The sequence below is a fragment of the Trachurus japonicus genome, chromosome 10, assembly GCF_045865225.1.
Source record: "Trachurus japonicus isolate A0001 chromosome 10, Traja_1.0".
Classification (NCBI taxonomy): Eukaryota; Metazoa; Chordata; class Actinopteri; order Carangiformes; family Carangidae; genus Trachurus; species Trachurus japonicus.
Window position 1 is genome coordinate 37,417,932 of NC_140916.1, and position 25,653 is coordinate 37,443,584.

The window sequence follows — 25,653 nt, forward strand, 5'->3', positions numbered from 1 at the left end:
TATTGTAGAGTCATAAACACTTGGAATTTTCACAGAAAATACAAGACACCAACTGAGGCATTAATGCCAACTAATAAGCTTTATTTTAAAACCAGGTGCTCCTCTCACCCCTCCAGGTTACCGGTTTGTTGAGCTACAGCTCTTAGCTCCATATGCAGAGATCCTCTTGGCTGTGTGGTTGGCCTAATAATGTGATATTTTCAAACAGTCGTGCTAGATTAACATGTCTTCACTCTGGTAATAAAAATATTATTTTTCTTATCCTCAACACTTCCTAGCTCTCAGACGGTTACACAACAAATAAGGCTGAACAGAAGGTCATAAATGGTCATATCAGGTGATTTTGTTGCAGGCCTTACTACACCATTTATTAATGTGCAATAAAGTGCATGTATTTTTAAGATGATCATTATCATCATAATACCACAAGTAGCCTATTGATTCTTTTTCATCATTTACCTTATTTGTTCAATTTTACTGATGCGGTCTGAAGTGGCCGTTTAATTTTGAAAAGCCGAACCGGAAGTGTTCTGACCAGGTAGCTAACAGCTAGCCCGGCTGCAGTTGCTTCAACAACACAACAGCTGTTGAATTATCTGTGTTTTTCTGGATGTGTCGAGGTTGACACGTTGGTGTCTAGCTGTCAGGTGGTTAACTAGAGTTGGAGCCCAGCTCAAACGAAGGCAGGCAGCTTCAAACTAAAACTGTCCTGACGTTTATCTGCTTGTTAAATTCGTAGCCTCGCCCACCAGCTAACGCTAACAGCTAGCAGCTAGCAGCTAGCAGCTAGCCTTATGAGACAAGCTCTCCGTCAAGACCAGTTTGGGAGCAAGAACTAGCACAATTACCAGTTCACCTAAAGTAATGCAGCTGAGGTATGTTACTGTCTTATCTATTAATCAGTTTTTACAGTTAATGTAGCTGTGTTGCGGATTTAATGGCAATGCTAACAGGCTGCAGCAATGCTAGTAACGGTAGTCGAGTGAGGTTATCTTACTTCCGCTTTCGTCTATATGTCTTTACACAGCTAGAGAAAATATTAATTATCTCCCGCTTATGGGATGCATGACAGTTTGTTATATTGACAAAAACAAAAAAAAACGTATCTGTGCAAAGGCATTTGGAAAAAAATCTCCACGTAGCTAAGTGATAACGTGTTAGTACGAGAAACAAGTGTCACTGCTGGCTGCTAATTAGCTTCAGTGCTCAGCTGGTGCTAACTGCTAACCTCACAGTCTTGTGACTTGTTGTTTATGTCAGGTCAGGTGCTGTGGAAACAGCAACAGCACAATATAATATAACATCGGATCTCTAAACGTTGCAGCGATTTCTACAAATGATTACAGCTTAACACATTTTACATTGTAAATTAAGTGAATCAGGGAGAATAACTTTAACAAATGTTGAGAGATTATTTTTGAACCGACTTCTTGAGCTAAACTGCTGTTGTTGGTGTTGTTGTTTTTTTTACATCGTCGATAATAGACTAATGATCTGCCTTTCCCTAAGGTGCAGATTGATCTCAAATATATGTTTTCAAAATCAAAATAGTTAGTCCGCATTTCTATAAGCAAGTTTTGTAGTTTTGATTGCTTTATCAGTCATTTCAATATAGAGCCCATTTGATTGGAATAATCTCCCTCCTTCTTTGCGTTATATTACCTCTTTTCATTGTTTCAGGAGGTCACTATATTTATATCTTAAAACAAATTGCTCATGTTTTTAGTGAATTACTTAATTGATTCATTCATTCATTGTTATTCTTTCTTTCTCCATTTTGTTATTTCGTTATTCCTACTATGTTATTGAATATTTCTATTCTGTTTGTTAAATTTATGGGGGTAGCGGTGGTATGTGGGAGTGTGTGAGCAGGATGTCTGTATTTGTTGTATTGTTATTGTTATGTATGTCTACAATGTAATGTAGTGTATTCATGGGTTGCAGTGACGTCACGTCGAAGGGACCGCCGCCATATTTGTGTCCGATTTGACAGGTCTCCCCATATGACAGCATGCAAACCGCAGGATGGAAATGACAGTTTCTTAACAAAATGACCGGGTTTCATACATCCTGTCTGGATTTATATCTCTATAACAACAGACAAACTCTATATTATCCCACTTATTACACAGTTTATGAATTAATTAATTAATTTGAGACGTAATGTTGATCAAAGTCCTTAGTCCGGTCACTTCTCCACTGTTTGCTCCTCCCCCTCCTCCTGTCGACTAGTGTGTAGTTGTTTTCAACGAGCTTTTGATAATCACTCAGTAGATTGATGAATTATCATGTAAATGTTACGATGTGCGCATTTATGTCGTCCTGTCTGTCATAAGAGATTACGATACGGCACTAGTGTCACGGACTCGCGGCGGCACAGACACAGCTGGTCACAGCTGTGACACTGCGCTGGTCCGTCCGCTCTGTCCGCTCTGATCGCAGGTTTGATTCCAGCAGCGGTGAGGGAGGCAGAGAGCCTCCACTCTCCCTCTAACAAGCTACAAGTCATTTTTCTAACATCACAATTAGTCTGAAGCTGGTAAAACTGAAACACAAGGTAAACATCCTTGATAGTTCTTCTGCCCTGCTCTGCTGATCAGAGCGGCGTCCCTAGCAACGACCCGTTTTACTTAGCAACGGTCTGTTATACAGAAATAAAAGACCCTAAATGCAGAATCAATGAGTAATTAATAAGAAAGTAATCAAAATGCAGAATTCAATATATCCATGTTATTAAAAATGCTGCCACTGATAGACTACCTGCAGTCAACCATTTATTCCGCCTATAACTTTACGTCTTTTGGGATGGAATAAAACTGCAGTCCGGGTTTTTTTTGGCGACTGCTATCACAGTCAACAGCACAATATAATCCTGGCATCTTTCAAATAATGTCAATTTTCGGTCTCTTGCTGATTTCCTCCTATACTACTCCACTTGTTCTGGTAACGTGACGCTGTGATCTGTGCCCAGATCGCCCTGATTCGGACACAAATATGGCGGCGCAGAAACACAGTGACGTCATGTGAATCTAATGAATTGTTGATGTTGTGTGTTCTATATATATGTTTGTTCAGGGACCCCCTTGAAAATGAGTTGCTACATCTCAAGGGGCTATCCTTTAAAGCAGATATCAGTGGAATGTTTTTGTTAATGTAAGTCCTAAATAGTCCTATTTTCCGTCAGCAATCACTTACATGAAGTATTTCAGCCTAAACACGAGTCTCTCCGTCACTCTGCTCTGCTGTAACCCGAGGAGAAAATTTTCCTTGTGGGATACAAGTGTTATCCAATGAGGGGAGAGAACGGCATGAAGGGCTGTGTGTGCAGCCAAGGGATGCGCGTGAATGTGGTGACGTAGCACGAGGACCAATTGATGCCTGACAAGGGCGGGGGCAAGGGGGCAGTTGTTGGTCTGAGAAGTGAAGCTCACTTCCGCGTTCAAAAAACTGCAATCCCCTCGGATTCCTCTGGGGGCTGGTGTCAGAAGGGAGCATTCCCCATAGACCCCCATGTTAAAATCGCCGACTTTACATCCTCAGTAAACATGTTAAAAGCCTGGTGTCAGAACGTTTTTTCGTCTCAATCGATAGTTTCTACCCCCGCACACACTCTGAGGGGGGTGAATTTTTTTTTAACTCTACCGTTTTACTGTTATTAGGTTAAAATTCTGGCCAATTAGGGCGCGGAAACGTTGAGTGACAGGTCCGAGCAGCTCCGTGGGCAGCTGCTTCGAGGCCAGTGGGCGGGGTCTCGGCCGGCCAATCCAACATGGCGCTGTTCAGGCCGCCATATTTGAGTCACAAAAACGACTCCCCAAAACCAATGGGTGACGTCACGGACGCTACGTCCATTCTTTTTACAGTCTATGGGCGGGGGCTGCTAACTCATGGTGCGTTCAAGGAAACTCGTACTTTGTGTTTTTCCTTCCTGTGAAGTCATACCAGTTCGATCTGGTACGAGTTCACGGGTCGGAAGTTACGAGTGGCCGTTATAGGGAACTTTCACAGACAACAGGACGGTAAAAACACGAGCTACGGGTTACCTGGAACGCTACCAAGTCGTAGTTGTGACTTGAAGCTGTAACTTACGGTTTCAAAAGCCTGCCTTGAACACAGCATTAGCCGAAACGGCCGTGCCACTGATATCTGCTTTAATACATTCAAATACATCCTGACAAAATTATCTAGTCTTTGCCCCTAAAATTTGAGACGGTGCAAGTAAATTTTTCATCTACTTGCACACGTGCAACCAGTCCAGTATATTGTATTTTTTTTTAGACATTGGTGAAACGTGGAAGGGGCAACTCAAAGAATCTGGAATCTGTCATTCCAGGTGGCAGGAAAATGTGTGTGAGGATCATGAATAAAAAGAAAATGTAAATATGATTGTACATTTTCTGCTTGCGCCCCTAACATTTTAAAGGGATAGTAGCATTTTTTAAAAGTGGGGTTGTATGCTCTACAAATAGCCCCTAAGTACTTTAATTGCAGTAGAAGACTCTCTGCACTCCTCCCGTTAGCAACACTAGCCCATAATAGCCCTGCCCAGAGATTTACAACATACAGTGTTGTGAATGGACCCAAAGAAACGGCCTATTTTCGCGGCCTAAAAGAGGTTTTACCTGAAAAAAAATACACAGTTCCATTGTTCGCTGCCCCTCAAAGTGCAGGAAAACACAGTTTTTATTTGGACCTAACCAACTCACGTATCCCTCCGCCCAGGGTTAGCGCCCGCCGATCAGCAGTTGGTTAGGTCCAAATAAAAACTGTGTTTTTCCTGCACTTTGAAGGGCTGGAAAAAATTATATTATAGCGAACAATGGAGCTGTGTATTTTTTTTTCAGGTAAAACCTCTTTTAGGCCGTGAAAATAGGCCGTTTCTTTGGGTCTGTTCACAACACTGTATGTTGTAAATCTCTGGGCAGGGCTATTATGGGCTGGCGTTGCTAACGGGAGGAGTGCAGAGAGTCTTCTACTGCAATTAATGTACTTAGGGGCTATTTGTAGATCATACAACCCCACTTTTAAAAAAATGCTACTATCCCTTTAAATGGAGGCATTTTGCCCCTAAAATTTGAGACGGTGTGCAACATGTGCAACCAATATATTGTATTTTTTTTAGGGCTGTCAAACGATTAATTTTTTTAATCGCGATTAATCGCATTTTTTCCATAGTTAACTCGCGATTAATCTCTATTAAAAATATTAGGCTATATATGGCGCTTTGGACTTTCAACACTCCAAAGTGTTATAATCTCTAGACAAACAACTTTTAGACCAGACCTAGTAGGCCTACCTAATCATAACACATGATGCATGAAACTGGCACAGAATTGAAACGAATTGCATCCAGTGGAAATTGCCCTTTACTTTGCTACGTCTCTGCCTGGCCATGTGCATTTGTTGACAAGCGATGCCGTCAAAAAAATCAATACATCGCCACGTGCATTTGTTGACAACCGATGTCAAAAAAATCAATACATGGCCATGTGCATTTGTTGACAACAAAGCCGTCAAAAAATCAATGGATAGAGCTGTGGATATATGTTAGACTGTGTATATTTGTGTAGCAACCAACTTGAAGGTGCCTTACCGCCACCTACTGGACTGGAGGTCCCACACTCCAGTCCTCCAGTCCAGCAGACAGAGGACAAAATGGGCCGCGATTAACCGCGATTAAAAAATTTAATCGCGTTAATTTTTTTAATTAATCTAATCGCGATTAACGCGTTAACTCTGACAGCCCTAATTTTTTTTAAACAATGGTGAAACGTGGAAGGGGCAACTCAAAGAATCTGAAATCTGTCATTACAGGTGTCAGGGAAATGTGTGTGAGGATCATGAATTAAAAGAAAAACCCTGAAACCCTGGAGCTTTTTAAATCACTTTTAAAGACTCACCTCTTTTCTCTGGCCTTCAACTCACCCTGACACCCTGGCTTTTTATGTTTATCTTTTAGTATAGCTTTTATTTGTTTTATCTTATCTTAGTAACTGTTTTTACTGCCCTATTTTACTGCTAATCTATGTTTGATGATTTATGTAGTTTTATTTATATTGCTAGCACCTGTACGTTGTGCAGCACTTTGGGCAACTAAGGTTGTTTTTAAATGTGCTATAGAAATAAACTTTGAGTTGAGTTGAGAAAATTTGAATATGATTGTAAATGCTCTGCTTGCACCTCTAACATTTTAAGTTAGGGGGCCACTGTGCTCCTAGTGAATAAAGTCAGTCAGGATAGCCCTGATAGGATATTTAAAGGGGTAACTTCTGCTCTAAAACCAGTGAGACAACACATGAGCCTTTCTTGACTTTCACACATGCAGGAAATCAATGTGTTACTCATTTGATCCCGTTGCCTCTGTCCTGACTGATGATGTTGCTCCGTCTTTGCTCTGTCTTGTGCTGTGCAGGGGTGTCCGTTGTTGTTGAACCATGATGGCAGGTTCCCAGTGGGAACTTCCCCCGGAGCTATGTTGCCGGCCAATGGCCTTTGTGGCTCTGACCGGTCTGGATGTGGTGTACAACGCTGTTCACCGAGCCATCTGGGATGCCTTCTGCGCTAACCGTCGAGCAGATAGAGTACCCATCTCTTTCAAGGTGCTCCCAGGAGACCACGAGTACCCCAAGTGTCGCACCAAGGTGAGTGGAGTAGAGATGTCACAATTACTCGTCTTCACAGTTAATCGTGGTATTAAAAGCCACAATTAATTAATTAATCGTAAAGATTCCTAAATACCGTCACTTCCCAAAAAAGATGATGTCGGAACCATATCGGTGCACCAAAATAAAGGTAAATGCTTAGATACTGGTCCATTTAACTAACGTAACACTGAATTGTAGGAAATTAAATGTTAGCCTGTCAAACAAAAAACGATTAAAATAAACGTAAACATTTGGTATAGATGACAATTTATTTCAAACACTTACCCTGGGGGATTAATAATTGGTCCTATATTAATAGATACATTAAATATTTAGTGTAAACAATGAGTAATGTAATTATATTTGGACTATTTTTGATTTTACACATTCATAGTGTTGTGAAATTGATAAATGCATAATACACTGCAAAAACTCAAAATCTTTCCAAGAATATTTGTCTTATTTCTTGTCAAAATGTCTCATTTCTAGTCAAAACGAATCTCTTTCCACTAAAAATTAACTTGTTTTTAGATAATTTTCACATGTTTCAAACAAATTTTCACTTGAAATAAGTAGAAAAATCTGTAAAAAAAAGTGTCTAAAAACAAGCTACTTTTTAATGTATAAACGATGTATGTGTATGTATATGTATAAATATACATATTTTAGGTATAATGAGATTTGTTTTGACTAGATATAAGACAAATATTCTTGTTAAGATTTTGAGTTTTTGCAGTGTAATCGTGATAATCGTAACACCGTGATTATTAATCTGACAATAATCGCACCAAGAAGATGTATAATCGTGACATCCCTAGAGTGGAGGATAGAGAGAGTGCATCAGATGTTCAGTACAGTACAAAAAGCAGTAAGGATAGTAAATAATGTTGGCTTTTATGATCATACCAATGTATTATTTATAAGGTCAAAAGCACTTAAATGCATGGACTTGGTAGACCAGAAAGCAGCGTTAGCCATGTACAAATCCAGAAATAACCTGCTTCCTTCCAACATACAGTCCATGTTCAGAGAGAGAGAGGGGGGGTTACGCCCTCAGAAACAAACTAAACTGGAAACAGCCCGTCTACAATACAGTTATGAAAAAGCAGGTGCATTTCTGTTTGTGACTAAAATACAGTAAGAATGTTCTAATATTTAAAATAAAGGTACAAAGACATGATGATAGCTAAATACACACTCTTCAGTAACCAAGCAATGGAGAGCATTGAGTATTATAATTATCACTACTTAAAGAAAAGATAGATGTATGTATGTTTGTAGCTATGTATGTGAATGTATAATAGACCTATTCATGTATGTGTGTGTAGGTGTATATGAGATACATATGTTTGTACGTAGGTGTGTATGAATTGAATTGAATTTATATTTATTTACGTGTCGTGCACCAATTAAGGCGCCCAGCCTATCAGGGCTTAGCTACAAGACACATTATCATCATAATTAGACACCAAACAAGATCATCAGAGCACAGACAAAACAAAACAAAAACCACATGGAATTCACATAAATAATTCACTTTTTCTTTTTGACCAGGCAGTTTTTATGAAAGTAGCTCTAGTAAAGACTTCTTTTCTGAAGAACCATTCCAACTTTACCTCATCATCAACCCAAAACAACTCAGGTTTCACATTTTGCATTTTCTGAAACAAAAACTGCCTGGCTTCATCATATAACGGACAATGAAACACAAAATGCAGTTCATCCTCAATTACATTTAAATTTAAATTTAATGTATATGCTTCTTGGTTTGATTGATATGTAAGAAAAGGGGGGGCTATATATAAGCTGAGGCTTCTGCCCCTACCCTTTGGTTGTGACCAGAGTTTATACTCTTGGAATGACCAATAAAAAAAAATCATGCATTTATTATGTCAGTGATACAGTCAAAGGTCAAAGGTCAAAGGTCTCTTTATTGTCATACAACACATGTTAAAAACATGGGATGAACAAAATTGCGATGCCCTGGTCCCGTGCCAGCCCACTAAGATAAATAAAAATAAATAGAAGTACAATAAATAAAAAACTGTCTATAATAAATGCTGTCTTTTCCCTGAGTGTTTGGTAACAGATGTGTCCTCTGTGTGTCCTTCTCCCAGCGAACGTCCTATGAGTGGTACATCCCCAAAGGCATCCTGAAGACAGGCTGGATGAACAAACATCTGAACCTGGTACCTGCTCTGGTGGTTCTCTTCTATGAGCTGGACTGGGACGACCCGCAGTGGAAGGAGAAGCAGTCTGAATGTGCCACGAAAGTAGAGATAGTCAGGTGGGTTTTGAGTGAGAGAGCCAATAACTTTGCAGCACACTTCACAGTTTCATTGCCCTGGGAAACCTTGTCCATTTCCACTCAGTAACTTTAAATAAATGGCAGGTCATGTTGCTTTGATGGAAGACTACGGTGTGTTTTCAAACCTTGTTCATGGAGTTTGTACTGAAAGCTTTCCTGAGAGCCATCATAGCTGGAATAAACAGACTGGGTTATAGTATATACACCCGATGCTCTTCTATAAGAAAGACAACCACAGTGACTTTTATCTGCAGTTTTGTATCTGTTTGTCTTCAGGACCAGTCTTCAGGGCAGAAACACCAAGGTGGCTGTGGTTCTAATCCAGAAGAAAACTCCCCTGCCTCCAGGTAAAGCCTTAAAGGGATAGTATCTTTTTTTTAAAAGTGGGGTTGTATGATCTACAAATAGCCCCTAAGTCAGGGGTCTTCAACGTTTTCCAGGCCAAGGACCCCCAAACTGATGGAGAGATGGAGCGGGGACCCCCTACTTATATATATATTGTATAATTGTGTTTTATATTTAACTGGTCCTGTAGTGCCATACAGGGCCGTTGTCCTGTATAGGGGAAAAAGGTGATGATAATTCTAGGGCCCCAGCACCCAGTAGGGCCCACAAAAACCCCAGTAGTCTAATCTTTGTATGACTGAATTATTCTGCATAAGACCCTGACTAATACTCATAGTAATGCTGCATTAGCATCAAAACAAAGTAGGCTAAATAAAAAATGATAATACAAACGTAGTCTATGAAAAAAAGTGGAAAAGTCAGGGGGCAGGGGCCCACTTTAGTATTCTTTAAGGGGGCCCAGAATTCCTAGCAACGGCCCTGTTGCCATATGCTAAAAGTACCATATTCTGGACTATAAATCACGCTTTTTTTTAGGAGTTTGGCTGGTCATGGGACTCCTATATTTCAAAGGGACTTACATAAAAAATATATGCCATGTCATCTATGATCACAACCTAACCAACTGCTGATCGGCGGCGCTAACCCTGGGCGGAGGGATACGTGAGTTGGTTAGGTCCAAATAAAAACTGTGTTTTTCCTGCACTTTGAAGGGCTGGAAAAAATTATATTATAGTGAACAATGGAACTGTGTTTTTTTTTTCAGGTAAAACCTCTTTTAGGCCGTGAAAATAGGCCGTTTCTTTGGGTCTGTTCACAACACTGTATGTTGTAAATCTCTGGGCTGGGCTATTATGCAGGGATGCAAACAGCGCGCCGAAAAGCGAAACTCGCTTTTTTCATGACCAATTAGGTGACTTGTGTGAATCGTTCAGATCCGAAGAGTTTTTGTTTTGAGGGGGGGGGGGGTCTCAGTGTCTCAGCTGGGGTCAGTAAAATGTTTCTCTAACAGGCTGACAGTGACAATCACGTGAAACTGAGGCGAACTCATTCATGGTCTCTGATTATACTGATAACAGCCGACCTCCAATGTAGAGCGCTCGTTAAAGCGGCGCGTATCCGCGTGCAGTCGGTGCCACGGCGACGCCGTTTTTTTCCCCCCATGCATGTCCGTGGAGTGGAGCTGTGCGCCGCAGACATGCACGGTTCCCTACGTTGCTGTGTCAGGCAGGTGTTCCCACGGAGCTCTGCCCCGTTTAAGAGGTGAAGGAAGCCCTGAGTGGAAAGACGTCGCCTCCTAGATTGTGTTCAATTAAAGTGAAACTAACACATTATATATCTGTCCATTACACACTGAATGAAACATCCCATGTCTTTATTTATTCAATTTATTTTAATAGTAATAATTATGACTAACATTCAGTGAAGACCTAAAATTCAGTATCTCCAAAATGGAAATATTGCAAAGGATTTTTCTTTTTTTTTTTTTTAAGCATTTTTAATATAGAAATGTTGGCCTTCTGAAAACTATGTCCATCTATATGCACTCAATACTTGGTTGGGGTTGAATTACTGGAAATTGACTTTTCCATGATATTATAATGTAATAATTTGTTAATGGTGAGCACCCCCCCCCCCCCCCCCCACCAGACAATTCCTCTCTTTTTTGGTCCTGACCCGTTTGCATCCCTGATTATGGGCTGGCGTTGCTAACGGGAGGAGTGCAGAGGGTCTTCTACTGCAATTAAAGTACCTAGGGGCTATTTGTAGAAAAAATGCTACTATCCCTTTAAACTAGACTGCATGTTTGCTGCGTCTGCTCCTGGTTTCTTTGCCATGCTAAACCATCAGTGCTCTCTCTTCCACAGGAGAGGACCTGGTTGCTTCAGAGAGAGCATCAGCCCTTTGTAATGCTTGTGATCTGTCTGGCAAGAGTCTGTTTGTGCTGCCTCACACCGACCACCTGGTGGGCTACATTATAAGGTAATATTCAACCAACTAAATACAACATGGTTCCCAATGGGGCAGTAAGACGGGGATATAGGCCTGGTACTTTAACTCCACTGGTTCCACTGAGACGTCTGTCTGTTGCCCTCCAGGTTGGAGAATGCCTTCTACGAACACGCTCAGACATACTACTACACCGAGATCCGTCGCGTCAAGTCGCACAAGGAGTTCCTTAACAAGACGACACATCAGGTAGGTAGTGTGCAATACAGCTACACATTCTGACTAAACCTATGCTAATCAATCAATGCAGCATAACCCACGTTGTACAAATCATCTAAGCATGAAAAACCAAACTGTGACATGTCTGATCCCTCTCTGTGTTCCCAGCTGCTGTTCGTCAGGCACCAGTTTAAAATCGCTTTCTTCAGTGAGCTGAAACAGGACACGCAGAACGCTCTCAAGTGAGTGAGGCCACAGATTCAGGAGTTCTTTCATTCTGCTGACGTTTTGCTCTCATCTCCTCCTTGTAGGACCATAGACAGTAGTAGTTTTCAGCCAGCTTTCAGGGGACCTGTAAAGAAAAGGTTGGGGCAAATGAAAACCATGAAGCAGTGAGACAGTGAATAGAGGATTAGAAAATCTTCACAAATGTGCCGTGCCGTGCCAAACCGTACCACCGCTGCACTAGTGGAAAAGCAGCATTAGTTCCTCCAATATTAGGCTGTCTTTACACTGCACGGTTCAAGTGGCCCAATCTGATAAACACCAGATTTCAGGTTTTCCTACCGGCAAAAACTGAACCGAGCCGATAAGAAATCAAGAGAGGAAAAACAAACAATGTACACAAATGTGTCCAAGAGGCTGTCCGACGGAGGATCGAACGGTGGTACAACTGTCACCGTCGCTGTCAGCTGCTCATCTCACAGCAGCTCCGCTCCACGCAGCCACTTCACTAACTTTATTTAGCAAGGACAGACGTTCACTTCGTAAGTGACGTGTTGGATATGAACTCTGAACACCAGACTCACCTTCATTTAAAAATATTATGGAATCATAACGTGACAATCTCCTGTATTAAAAAAAAATCACTAGTTTATTTCCAGCGAGTTGTTTCATGCAAGCACAGCAGGTGTAAATGCAGATTATCAGATATGGGTCACTTCTGATAGAACATGTAAATAAAAAAATCAGATATAGGCAACAAATCAGAATTGGGCATCAAGGCCTGCAGTGTAAAGACAACCTTAGAGATGGGAATCGAGAAGCAGTTCCAGTTGAGAGTCTCATTCAATCCATCAACATTATTTTTCATTTTTGCTTATCAGTTACCTTATGTAAGCCTTCCACTTCCCATGCCTCGCAGAACAATGCCATTATAACAATAACGTACTCCACAAAGTCGAGACAGAAGTGGTCCAAATGGTAGCCTAGTTTCACACAAAATGACACTATCGGTGCAATTTGCAATGTCTGTGGCTCTACGATCTGTTACTAACTGCTCCATTCACTGAAGGAGGATGAGCGGGTCTGTGAGGAGCAGTAACTCACTGTAACTCACTCAACTGAGTGAAATTTTTAGCAGTGGCACTGGCAATATATCAGACCACCTGAATGGCTGTAGAAGAAACACTGTGTCAGTCCATCATTACATTACACTGCAGCATCCGTTCCAGTTAGTGACAGAGTCAGAGAGACAGACCAGTGCCCAGTGGGGGAGGGCAAAGGGAAACCAAATAACCATAATAAAATTAGCCTTGTAGACATTGAAAACCTGTATAGGCCTAATTCTTTCTACACAGAAAACCCACAGGAATCAATAAAGAATTGCATCGATACTCAGAAAAATGTATCATGTAGTATACTATAGTTGGAAAAACTAAAACGCATAATTTGTATACTGTTCTACTGAATTTGGGTTGCAAATACATTTATTTTCATAATGTCAGATTTTTTGCCATGATCAGTCCCCAATAGTGTATGAAACAAGCTGCACTGAAAACTGATTTATTCCTGTTATTAACAGGTCTTTTTTATTTATTCATTTTCCAGACAAAATGCAACCAATGTTTTCTTCTACCACAACTTATCACATTGTCAAAGTGTTAGAGAGGTAGACATAAAAATAATAATAATCATAAACCAGTTCTTAAGTATGAGCTTACACATGTGGGTGTTTATTTCCACAGGTATTACAGAACTGCATACAGTCTTGTCCATGAGCTTCGAGCCCATGAGACCAACATGTTGGAGATTAAAACTATGGCTGGGTTCATCAACTATAAGGTATGTTTCTGGACTCACTGGGTGTGACAGTACAATACTGTCTTATATACTTAAGCAGATGTTTTAAAAGGGTTTGTCTACCTTGATCACTGATTTAATTCTCCACCTTTAAATACACAAAGTAACCCTTAATGTTATGGAGCGGACATGTGTATTCTGGGTAGTGCAGTAACCTCTACATGTCCATTCAGTGATGTCTGTCCAGACTTTGTACTGAGAGGTTGAATGAACCACAGTTCTTAGTTGTCACTGAGAATAAACAAGCAAAAATGTAACTACAGTATATAACACTTATCCTTTTGTCTTTCTCTCCTTTTTTTCTGTCTCTTCAGATCTGTCGTCTGTGTTTCCAGCACAACACTCCCTTGGATGCCATAGCTCAGTTCAGGAAGCACATTGACCTGTGTAAAAAGAAGATCGGCAGTGCTGAGCTGGCTTTTGAGCACGCTGCATGGATGTCTAAACAGTAAGATACACAGACGGTCATCTCACTATATATAGATTCATACCTGTGTTCATTCATGAATCACATGAGTATGATGAAGATCTGTGCACATATTTTTTTTTGCACAAACCAATTTCTGTCTTGTTGACAGTGAGCACAGGTCATGTTCTAAACCACCACTTAGATTACTATTAGTTTCCTCTGTACTGTTTGGAGGAATTAAAGAGGATGAAAAACCCACTGAGCCCTTTATTAGGGACAGCTGTACACCTGCTTATTTGTGCAGATATCCAGTCAGTCTGTTGGCATGGAGTGACCACTCTACAACTGTGTACTGCTGAGTGTCAGAGTGAAGAACACATCCAAACTTAACGTGGATGAACAACAACAATAACAGAAGCATGTCAGGTTCAGTGACTACGGCTGTCTTTATACTGCACGGTTCAAGTGGCCCAATTCCGATTTTTTCCTCTCAAGTGGCTCAGATCGGATCTGTAACATGAATGTGTAAACGGGACAAATGCGCATTGAATCGGATGTTGTCAGATCAGATTCAGGCCCCGTTATATGTGGAAATGAATCAATGCCAATGCGTCTGCAGTCTAAACAGACAGATCGGATCTTTCCTGGCAATGTGCGTGTCATACGTCATCAATGATAATATTGTAAAGCACTTTGAGTGGTCCAAGTGACTAGAAAAGCGCTATATAGGGTTGCAAAATTCCGGAACTTTTCAAAGTTGGAAACTTTCCATGGGAATTTATGGGAATTAATGGGAATATATGGGAATAAACAGGAATAAATCCGAAATTTACAAAATTGAAGGTTGGCCCTTAACAGGGAACTTAAATATAGTTGGGGGAAATATATTGTAGCATAATCCTGGCTAAAACAACCAGATTTAATGCAAGTACACTTGAATATCTAGGCTATTCCTCAATCACATGCACACAGCACACTGCTTACTTTTTTTTATTTGGGGGGGGGGGTATTTTACTAAACATTCATATGTTTTTGTTGTTCAGGAAAATAATTGATTGTTCATACAAAGTTCTGCTCACAAATAAATCAGTTGAAATGTTTTTTAATTGTATTATTTTGCATGGATGTCTGCTTATGACAAAACTAAATATTTGCATTTATGTTTCAGATATGATACAGTTTGTTTAAATGACCCCCAATTTCCAGTTAATTCCCAATAATTCCCATAAATTCCCATAATTCCCATGGCAAGTTTCCAATTTGGAATATTTCCAAAATTCCCCAGTTTAACTTCCCATGGAAAGTTTCTGGAAATTTTCTGGAAATTTACTGGAAATTTTCCGCCCTTTGCAACCCTAGCGCTATATAAGTGCAAGTCCATTTACCATTTAACCTCTGTAGCCTGTGATTGACACGTGGGGCTGACCTGGACTACCGTGGCCAGCTGTGGCCAGCTGTGGCCAGCTGTGGTCAGCAGTGTTTCATTTTTGTGGTGTCCGCGCGTCTGTTTTTCCCCCCTCACTAGTTCTTGTTTCCATATAGGCCTACAATAACATTCATTTCTATGCGGATCGATACGAGGGCAAGCGAGGGAGTGTGAAAAAAGAGAGCGCGCAAGGTTAAAAACCAGATTTCACGTTTTCCTATCGGTACAAACTGAACCGAGCCGATAAGAAATCAAGAGAGGAAAAACAAACAATGTACACAAATGTGTCCAAGAGGTTGTCCCGTCCTCACTACGTGAGCGACGGAGGATCGAATGGTGGCACAACGTTACTGTTACTGTCAGCTGCTCATCTCACAGCAGCTCCGCTCCACGCAGCCACTTCACTAACTTTATTTTATAACGTTCACTTTGTAAGTGACGTGTTGGATATAAACTCTGAACACCAGACTCACCTTCGTTTAAAAATATTATGGAATCATAACATGACAATCTCCTGTATTAAAATAAAAATCACTAGTTTATTTCCAGCGGGTTGTTTCGTGCAGGCACAGCAGGTGTAAATGCAGATATCAGATATGGGTCACTTCTGATAGAACATGTAAATAGACCGTCAAAAAAATCGGATATAGGCAACAAATCGCAATTGGGCATCAAGGCCTGCAGTGTAAAGACAGCCGTACATCATGATAGACCACGTGTCTCCACTTTCTCCCACTGCATAAGAATGAAGCCAAAACATCCCAGACATGTACAAAGCCAACTTGCACTGGTGATGAAGCATACTGTAGGTAGGACGTATCAACTCTCCGATATTTCCTCACTCATGCCCCCCCCCCCCCCCCCCCCCGTCTCCTCCTCTGTCAGGTTTCAGTCTTTTGGGGAGTTGTTTGATGAAGCCATCAAACTGGGTCTGACAGCCATCCAGACCCAGAACCCGGGTTTCTACTACCAGCAGGCGGCCTGCTACAGCCAGGAGAGGAAGCAGATGGCTCAGCAGCTCTGTCAGGTGAGGAAAAAACAGACACGGAGCGTTGTAAAAGGTTTGACAGCAGAAATGATATCTAGGAACTTCAAGGATTAAAACCTGGGTGGACAACCTGGTCAACTAGCTGCTGGAAAGCTACAGGGGCCAAAACCCCTTTCTGGGGTCATTTTGCTGGCGAAATGATGTAAATGCAAATATTTAGGTACTACAATGACATAAATAGTCATACAACTATAAAATTTGGCAGAGAGTATCTTGACACCTAGGGGGAGGCAGGAAAAAAAGATTCTGGGGTTTGTTGCAACTCAATTTTAAGATGTTCGCCAAGATGTTCGCCTCTCATGAAAATTATTATTTTTCAGCACTTTATGGAGAATATCTATGCTTAACATGTATATGCTTCCATTTGAGTCCAAAGCCGTGTTTCCACTGCAGGAGTTCCTGGTAAAGGGAGGGGGTAGGAACTTCTACAGGAACCGTCCTCTCACTCGGCCCTCTCAGTGGCCGTGTTTCCACTGCAGAGTAGGACCCCGCGGCCACGTCATGAGTTTCGATCGCTGCTTAATCGCTGTGCGACAGTTTCGACCGTGACGTCACCCAGGCAGGTCACAAGCACATGCACAAAAATCATAACAACAACGGAGAAGAAGGATGGAAGGAGCTGAGGCGGTAGGCGCGTTTCTGGTTTGTGTGTTTGTGCGCATGGCGGTTGATTGTAATCCTGCTTGAGTTTTTTTTTTTTTTTTTTTAACTTTTCACGGCATTGTTTCACGGCGTGATGGATCCCCAGTGTGTCGAAGTGCGCTGATATTTTCATTTCGCCGCGATGACTCAAACCCCCTCTGAATCTCCTCGGTGCCGTAGACTGCATCAATGTCTGCACCTCATCGTCGGCCCATTTGTGTACATCTTCCTGCTGTTTCCTTGTTGTTTACAGCGGTGTCTGCTGGGCTAATGCCCCTTCTGCTCCCCCTTTTTAAAATGCCGGTTGTTTTGGTGCTTTCTGGTAGCGTCAGAGCCTAGCTGCTCTAGCTTTAGCCAATCAGTGCCGGGTTAACCTCGAGCCCCACCCAGGAGCTTTTCAGGGCCCAACGGAGTACCTACCCTGGAGTAGGTTCTCCGTTGGCCCCCGTAAAAGTTCCTGTAAATGGCCCTGTGGGGGAGGTTCCTGCAGTGGAAACACGCACCAACGGGGCTGGCCCCGTAAAATTACCCCCAAGTTCCTGCAGTGGAAACGCGCCTCAAGATAGCCTTTCTACCAGCTACTGGAAAGCTACAGGCTGTCTCCAAACAATGCAACACCTATTGTGAAAAACTCCATGTTAACTGACATGATCAGAAACCATTCTATTTCTGGTCTCCCCAAAGTGAACAGATAGATAGAGAAGACCGTCGGCCACAGCAAGTGGGGCTTTTGAGATAGAAAGGCTATCATGGACTCAAATGGAAGCTTATGAATTAAGGAAATTTTCTATATACATGTTAGGCATAGATATTCTCCATAAAGTGCTGAAAAATAATAATTTTCATGAGAATTTGTCAGGCAAACAGTACTTTTTTTTGTCTTTTTTGGGATGTTGAGGGTGATATCTTAAAATCGAGTCGCAACAAACCCCAGAATCTTTTTTTCCTGCCTCCCCCTATGTGTCAAGATACTCTCTGCCAAATCTTATAGTTGTATGACTATTTATGCCATTGTAGTACCTAAATATTTGCATTTACATAATTTCACCAGCAAAATGTTAATATTTACCACTTTAAGACTGACATGGAGGACAGATACTTTTTTAAAACACAAACTGAATGACGAAGCCAATGATCTCTGGTTCTAGACTGGAGCGGGCTACCCCTCCCCCGACCCACTGGACACCCAGAGTGGAGGACTGGACTTCTATGGGCAGAGACCGTGGAGACAAGGACACCAGAGTATGTTTGATTGTCTTTTTCTTTTCTTTTTTTCCCTCTTTTTTTTTTTTTTTGAGGAGGAAGGAAGTAGGGGAGGAAGAAGGGAAAGGAGAAGAGGAAGGAAGGGAAAGGAAAGGAAAGGAAGAAGAAAGGGAAATCAAATCAAGCAGCTTCTCTCTTTTTACTCTTTTGTGATTGCTTATTTCTTTTATTAATAAATAACAAATTGTACATTTTAAATATTTGTTGTAACAGGGTAGGCGTAATAAGCTGCTTCAGCCTTTTCGGTCCAAATTTTCTTTTTCTGTTTACTTATTATTTACTCTGATTGATGTTATTTTTCTTTATTTACTTTTTTCTTTCTGGTTTGTTACTTTTCTTTTAATGACATGTATTGGCCGAAATAAACTAAACTAAACTAAAAAAAAACAACAACTAAAGAGTAGGAGCAGCATAGATTCTCTGTCTAGTGAAGGAGGAGCGGTTCTTCTCAGCATCATGAGCAGCATGGAGTCACATTAGGAATGTCTGAGTAAGACCTTTTGCTCTTTGTGCTTCAGGTATTGATCCTCCAGATGCAGAGAAGGAGAAGACTGGGATTCTGGCCTTGCAGATTAAAGAGAGAGATGTCCCTCATTCTGTAAGTTCACACACCCAATAAACACACAGCTTTCATTGTTCCACTGCTCAAAGGCAGAACAGGGTTCTTACGGGTCCTTAAAAAGTCTTAAAAGTCATTGAATTCATTAATCTAAAAACAAGGCCTTAATTGGCATTAAAATGTCTTAAATCAATTTTTCAAAAGTCTTAAAAATGTTAACACATGGTAAGTGGGATTTTATGGTTGTAATTGGTCTCAAATCTCAAAATAATTGGTAACATTTTGACATAGAGAAGTTAGTGGCGGCCGTCAACTCTAAATCTCTCACCGCCACCAGCTCCAGAGTCAGTGTTTTCTTTTGTTTTTCTGGACTTTTTATACATTTATTTAGAAAGGACAGCTGGAAAGAGACACAATCCAATGTTCATGTAGCAGTCACTTTACCTTGGATCACAGAGGAAAGTGGGTAAAATTGTCCCTAACCCTATGTAATTGATGTGGTGTTTTTTTCTTTTCTTTTTTCTGCATTTGTGTTTATTATGAAGTCGGTCTTAAATTTCATTTCAAGTGGCTTTAAAAAAGTCTTAAAAAGTCTTAAATTTAACTTGGCTTAAGCTGTAGGAACCCTGCAGAAGTCACCAAAACTATTACAACTAACATGTGTACCATGAATTTGAGCCCACTCTGGGTCATAAAATCAGTGTAATAACTCATCTATCAGACGATGTAGGCCAAACTTTGTGCAAAATTCTATTTTTGATTAAATCCGGGATGAAAGTGTGTTTTTTTTTTTCACATTGGATAATGCAGGCGCACGGATTATACGTCAGCCTGCTCACGATTCACCAAACGTCTGAGACACACACACCGAGCTCGGCCTCAAGCTTTGAATACCCCGCCCGCTTGATAACGACCAATCAAATTCGTTTTCTCGGTGCGACAAACAGGACAAACGGCCATTTCTGTACACCTTTATAATAATATTCTGTTAATTGGTGATGCCAAAGTCAAAGGTTTTGCTGCTGGTACCAATGGTGATAATAGATGCTACTTATCTTCCACATTGAGATTCTAAATATTAGTAGTCAGGCAACAAACCCAGCCCAGAGTGTGTAGTACAACTGTGTTCATTCTGACAGGAAAGATTGATCAGTGAGGTGATGTGTTTTTCTCCTGTGAAATGGTTTAAACAATGTTCCAAGCACCAGATGGAAAAAAAAAAGAAGTAGCAAATGACGGAGAAAAAGGAGCTGTTGCATCGGTTCGACCAACGTAATATCGTTCCATTCATTCATCTCCACATAGTAGTGCTCTTTCGCCGTTATTGATGTTCACAGACACAGCCGAGCGCGCATCCATGACAGTAGTACACCCCCCCGCCACAGTCTCCGCACAAACCTGTGGGAAACACTAACTGGGTCTCCAATCCAATCCAATCCAATTTTTTGAATTGAAATTTGTTTATTTCGGTCATACAACACCAACATCAAAATCAACCATTTTGTGTGAGCAGTTTAGCCAAAACATATTATACACAATTGCAAACACACACACACACACAAAAAAGAAAATATCATACAGTGACTGAAAAGGGAATAGGCTGAAGCCCGAGGCTTATATTTGCCTATCCTTTACACTCTATGAAATCAAATTACCTAGAATGTCAGCAGTCCAAAATAATAAGATGAAAGTAATCATTACTGTATTTTATAATTTTTCATTATTTTACATTTCAAGGCTTTCTTAAAACTCAACAAAGAACTACATGTCTTCAACTCATCACTGAGCTTATTCCACATTTTAACTCCCAAGACTGAAACACATTTGTATTTTATATTAGTTCTCACTTTACACATTTCAAAAATCAATAACCCTCTTAAATTATAGTTTCCTTTTTTTCTTAATTTAAATAACTGAAGGATTCAAACTGGAAGGCTGTTGTTCTTTACTCGAAAAATGATTTCCATTGTCTTTATGAACACAATATCTGAAAATTTTAATGCATTAGATCTTAAAAATAGTGGCTTGGTAGGTTTTATTTATATAGCACGATTTAAACGAACACAAGGTTTCCAAAGTGCTGCACAACAAGATAAAAATACAATAAGTAACACAACAGAAGCACAATAAAACAATGGACTTCCAAATGTATCGAATTTAAGAGCGGATTTTGTGAAAATGCGCAAAACGCGAAGGCGAATGTATGCCCGTTTCCATTCATTATTGTTTTGCAACTATTGGGAGAGGAGGAGTGCGCCGTGAGATTACGTCATAAGAGAGCGTGAATGTATCCATGACAACAGTTGACACTCAGCTGACTAAAATACGCTGACTAACGCTGACTAATCCACACACCCCCCCCAATGTGTAAAAACTTGTATGTGCATTTACTGCCTTTTTTTTTTTTGAATTTCCGGCGTTTCCATCCAAGTATTTATTCGCAATTTTTGAAAATGCGAATAAAAAAAGGTGGATGGAAACGCAACTACTGGTGTCGGTCCTGCGACTGTAATGTATTAAAACCCGATGGTCTTTCTGCTCCTACAGGAACTGATAATAGCACTGCTCAGTAACGCTGTGGCCCAGTTTAAGAAGTACAAGTGTCCCCGGATGAAGAGTCACCTCAGTGAGTATCGCCGTGCTCTCCTCATCTCTCTGCAGAGCCTTTAATGCTTCCAGTGCAGCTCATCTACAACAAAGAGAGAGAGGGATGATGACATGTACAGTACAGGCCAAAAGTTTGGACACACCTTCTCATTCAATGTGTTTCCTTTATTCTCACTGAAGGCACCAAAACTATGAATGAACACATGTGGAATTAACAAAAAAGTGTGAAATAACTGAAAACACGTCTTTTCTTCTTTGTCACCACCAATTCTAGTTTCTTCACAGTAGCCCCCCTTTGCTCTGATTACTGCTTTGCACACTCTTGGCATTCTCTTGATGAGCTTCAAGAGGTGAACCTGACCTGAAAATGGTTTTCACTTCACAGGTGGTGTTGCCTTGTCAGGGTTCATTAGTGGAATTTCAGTGAGTATGGCTGTTTTCCAAACCGCATACTACCGTACTGCCTACTACATACTGCGTTATATGTACTGTATACTGCATACTGAATGTGGGATTCAGTATACTACTTCAGCAGACCGACACCGTTATCATCGCAGTATGCAGTATACGAGTTTCCCAGAATGCATTTCACAGCAACCGGTAGCAGTAGCTGTAAACAGGCTAAAAGCTGTTTTATTTCCCGCTCTAGCGCTGTAATTATGTAACTTTATTAAGTTTTAATATTTTTTCATGCGAGAAAGTAACTGTTACGATCCCAAATATACGGCCAGTTGATCCAAATGACGGCTGTTTAGAAGTTTGCTCCGATGTTTTTCGGAGAAGTGAAGCTCTGCAGCGACCGGGACATCACAGAGGCAGCAGCCGGTCTGGAGAGCTGCTCGGCCGGCCAACCTCCGTCCTCATCCCGGGGGAGAAAACCATCGCTAATTAACTTACCCGCAGATTTTTAGAGGTTTACCACCGGCTGGTTAAGTTATTTTTAGGAGATAAATGTTGGTCTCATTAATGAAATCTCAATTGTGGCAGTAGCATTAGTTTGTTTGAATGTAAAGTGAAGCTTCCTGTGTGTAAGCAGCGCTGCCTCGGGGCTCTGGAGCCTAATGTTATGTACAGAAATCACCACATTTACAAAAGATTAATAAATATTTTACAATGAACCGATCAGTCTGCATTAAGTTTTATTTTATTAAACTATAGTTACGGTACACGGCTACACTACCGTCTTTGGTTACGCTCTGGTTACGGTTAGGACGTCAGGGGAGCATTGCATTGTGGGATACAGTACGCGATGTAGACTGGTCAGATGCATACTGGAGATATTTTCCGAATCAGTACGACATCCGGGAACTTTTCGCATACTGCAGATTTTGCTTTTGTTCGCATACTGCATACTACATACTACATTTTGGCCAAATCAGTACGTACTAGCAGTATAGTATGTGGTTTCGAATACAGCCAATCTCCAATGTAAATAGTCATGAAAATAAAGGAAATGCATTGAGTGTGTCCAAACTTTTGGCCTGTACTGTATTTTTTGGCATCCCAGCAGTGAATGCTGTGGGATCCCTGTTGTTCTATTCTTTCTTGTTATGCAGCAAAAACTACAAGAGCAAAAACTCACAAAAATGAGTAGAAATGGGATTGACCACAGAGGTGGTAGTGGCCAGTTCATTATGCACAGACTTTGTGGTCATCTAGATGGTTAAATAATATGATGGATCTCTGGTTTCAGTGGTGCAGATGGGAGAGGAGTACTACCACGCTAAAGACTACACCAAAGCCCTGAAGTAAGAAAAACACTCTTCTCAACTTTGTGGACATGTTTAGAGGAACACCAGTGTCATAATCTCTGACTACAGTTACTGCTAACTCTGTGTAGTTAATTAACCAGTCTGTTTAGTAGTAGTTTAATTCAAAATTTCAAACTTTAACAAAATCATAGATTCATTACAGTGGAATATTTCAAGCTTTTTTTGTGTATGTTTATATCTCTTTTGAAAATCTAAGATCCACTATCTAAGAATATGTGAATATATTTTTTTGAGTTTGATTAAATTACCGTCTTTCTAAATTACATCCTTACTGTATAAATCCCAGATATTTCTTTGTTGTGCAAAGTAGTGAAACTTTCTTTTTGTGTATGACATTAGGCTGCTGGACTATGTGATGTGTGACTATCGAACAGAGCGTTGGTGGGGGCTCCTGACAGCCATACTGACCACAGCTCTGCGCTGTGCTTATCTCATGGCCAGTGTTAAAGACTACATTATATACTGCATGGAGCTCCTAGGCAGAGGTAAGCAACAATACAAGGCTACATTCAAACACTTGAGCCATCGCTGAACCCCCCTAACTGTCCTCCACCTGCTTTAGGTCCACCTCTGCAGTATTCTCAGTTCGTTTAAATTGAAATGCTCATTGACTTACATGACCTTATACGACCCGGTGCAGTGGTTCTCAAACTTTTTCACATCAAGGACCCTAAATTGACACGAATTAGACCACGGAGCAAACACCATTTGTTCCGAGACTGAATAAAGTTTTCTACATTCAAATTAGGGCCAATGGCGTGGATTTTTGGAAATATTATGGAGACATTTCTGGAAAAAAGTGGTACAATTTCTCCAAAAACCTTCAAACATTTTCTAGGAAGAAGTGGTAAAATTCTCCCCAAAAAAAAGGAAAAAAAAAAAAACTAACAAAAAAAGTTTAAAATTTTCTAGAAAAGAGTGGTAACATTTCTAAAAAAAAAAGTTTTAAAAAAAAGTTTTAAAAAAATCTAGAAAAAGTGGTAAAATTCTCAAAAAAATAAGTTTAAAGAAATCTAATATATATATATTCTCAAAGAAAAAAAAGTTTAACAATTCTAGAAAAATTGGTAAAATTTCAAGAAAAAGTTGGGGACCCTCTTCAACCCTCTCAAGGACCCCTGGGGGTCCCCGGACCCCACGTTGAGAACCACTGACCTAGTGTGACCTTATGTCCCAGGTGTGATAACAACAACAGAAAATAATTGTTTTGTTTATTGTGAAAAATATTCATTTTTTGATAGTCTTAATTTTTCGATTTTCAAAACTGTACAGCTCCACAAATGAAATTTAAGAAGTCAAAACCCATGCACAACAGCAGTTAGTTAGGGTTAACCTACAAATCTTTTGCCATATCTAATCTGTCTAATTTCAGAATAATAGTATGATTTTGTGGCTGTTGTGCTGTATGCTACACAGACCTATAAGACCTACACAGACTTTGAAGTGACTGTGCTGCTAGAACACATCATCACATGATTTGCTATCTCAGTCTGTGTGACCACTAACAGATCGTATGTATCCATTACACAACTGGAGAATCAGAATGGATAGCTGGTTAGTAAACTCAAATTGAAATTTATTTAGCACCATATCATGCAGAAGCAGTTCAGAATGCTTTACATAGAGATAGGACAACATATTACATTTATTTTTATTAGTAACGGGAAGAGTCTAGGCCTCTGTATGGGAATGGATGTGGACCACGAGTGAGATAATGTTGAGAGCCACTGATACACACCTTTAAATTGTTAACTGGAGGAACCATGTCTGCTGCTGCTGTAGATCTGCTGGACAATGACTCATCACATGAAGTTCTGTTCTAACCCTGTTAAAGGGATAATTCACCCAAAATTCCCCAAAATTGCACTCATTATCTCCCCCCCCTCATGTGGACTAAGGGCTGGGAGAAGTTTCAGAGTCCTCCGTGGCTTCTCTGAGTTACAGGGGGTCTCGGCGTAGCAGTGCATGTCCATATAACGGTTGCAAATGGATACCAACTGTCTTCGTAACAAAAAGACACACCAAAAAACATCCAAATACCTCCATGCTGCTCGTATGTAATGTCCGTCTTGTATTGAAGCCCCGACATGAGAAATTAAAATTAAATAAGTCTATATTTTAAGCTTGTTTTGTAGCGGAAGCTCCCAGCACTGCTCTTCCTGGTCCGTCCAAATCTCGCACGATTTGCATCGACACCCAGTTCACGGTTCCGCAAATTGCGCGAGATTCCGGCAGAGCAACACTGACAATCTTAAAATATAGACTTATTAAATTTTTTTTGGAACAATTTCTCATGTCGGGGCTTCAATACAAGAGGGACATTACATACGAGCAGCATGGAGGTATTTGGATGTTTTTTGGTGTGTCTTTTTGGACGAA

General features: G+C 40.6%; 1 protein-coding gene across 1 annotated transcript in view; it reads left to right on the top strand.

The window, feature by feature from the left end:
- Positions 1-521: 521 nt before the first annotated feature.
- trappc11 (trafficking protein particle complex subunit 11) overlaps positions 522-25,653 on the top strand; it is a 43,932-nt gene continuing 18,800 nt past the window's right edge. Inside the window, exons 1-15 of the mRNA XM_085788608.1 lie at positions 522-875; positions 6,413-6,641; positions 8,762-8,931; positions 9,229-9,299; positions 11,166-11,280; positions 11,397-11,496; positions 11,635-11,708; positions 13,434-13,530; positions 13,863-13,996; positions 16,269-16,410; positions 18,222-18,315; positions 18,855-18,934; positions 21,443-21,521; positions 23,196-23,250; positions 23,614-23,759. Coding sequence (XP_085644734.1) covers positions 6,435-6,641; positions 8,762-8,931; positions 9,229-9,299; positions 11,166-11,280; positions 11,397-11,496; positions 11,635-11,708; positions 13,434-13,530; positions 13,863-13,996; positions 16,269-16,410; positions 18,222-18,315; positions 18,855-18,934; positions 21,443-21,521; positions 23,196-23,250; positions 23,614-23,759 — 1,564 coding nt within the window. The 5' untranslated portion in view covers positions 522-875; positions 6,413-6,434. The remainder of the gene's footprint in view (positions 876-6,412; positions 6,642-8,761; positions 8,932-9,228; positions 9,300-11,165; positions 11,281-11,396; positions 11,497-11,634; positions 11,709-13,433; positions 13,531-13,862; positions 13,997-16,268; positions 16,411-18,221; positions 18,316-18,854; positions 18,935-21,442; positions 21,522-23,195; positions 23,251-23,613; positions 23,760-25,653) is intronic.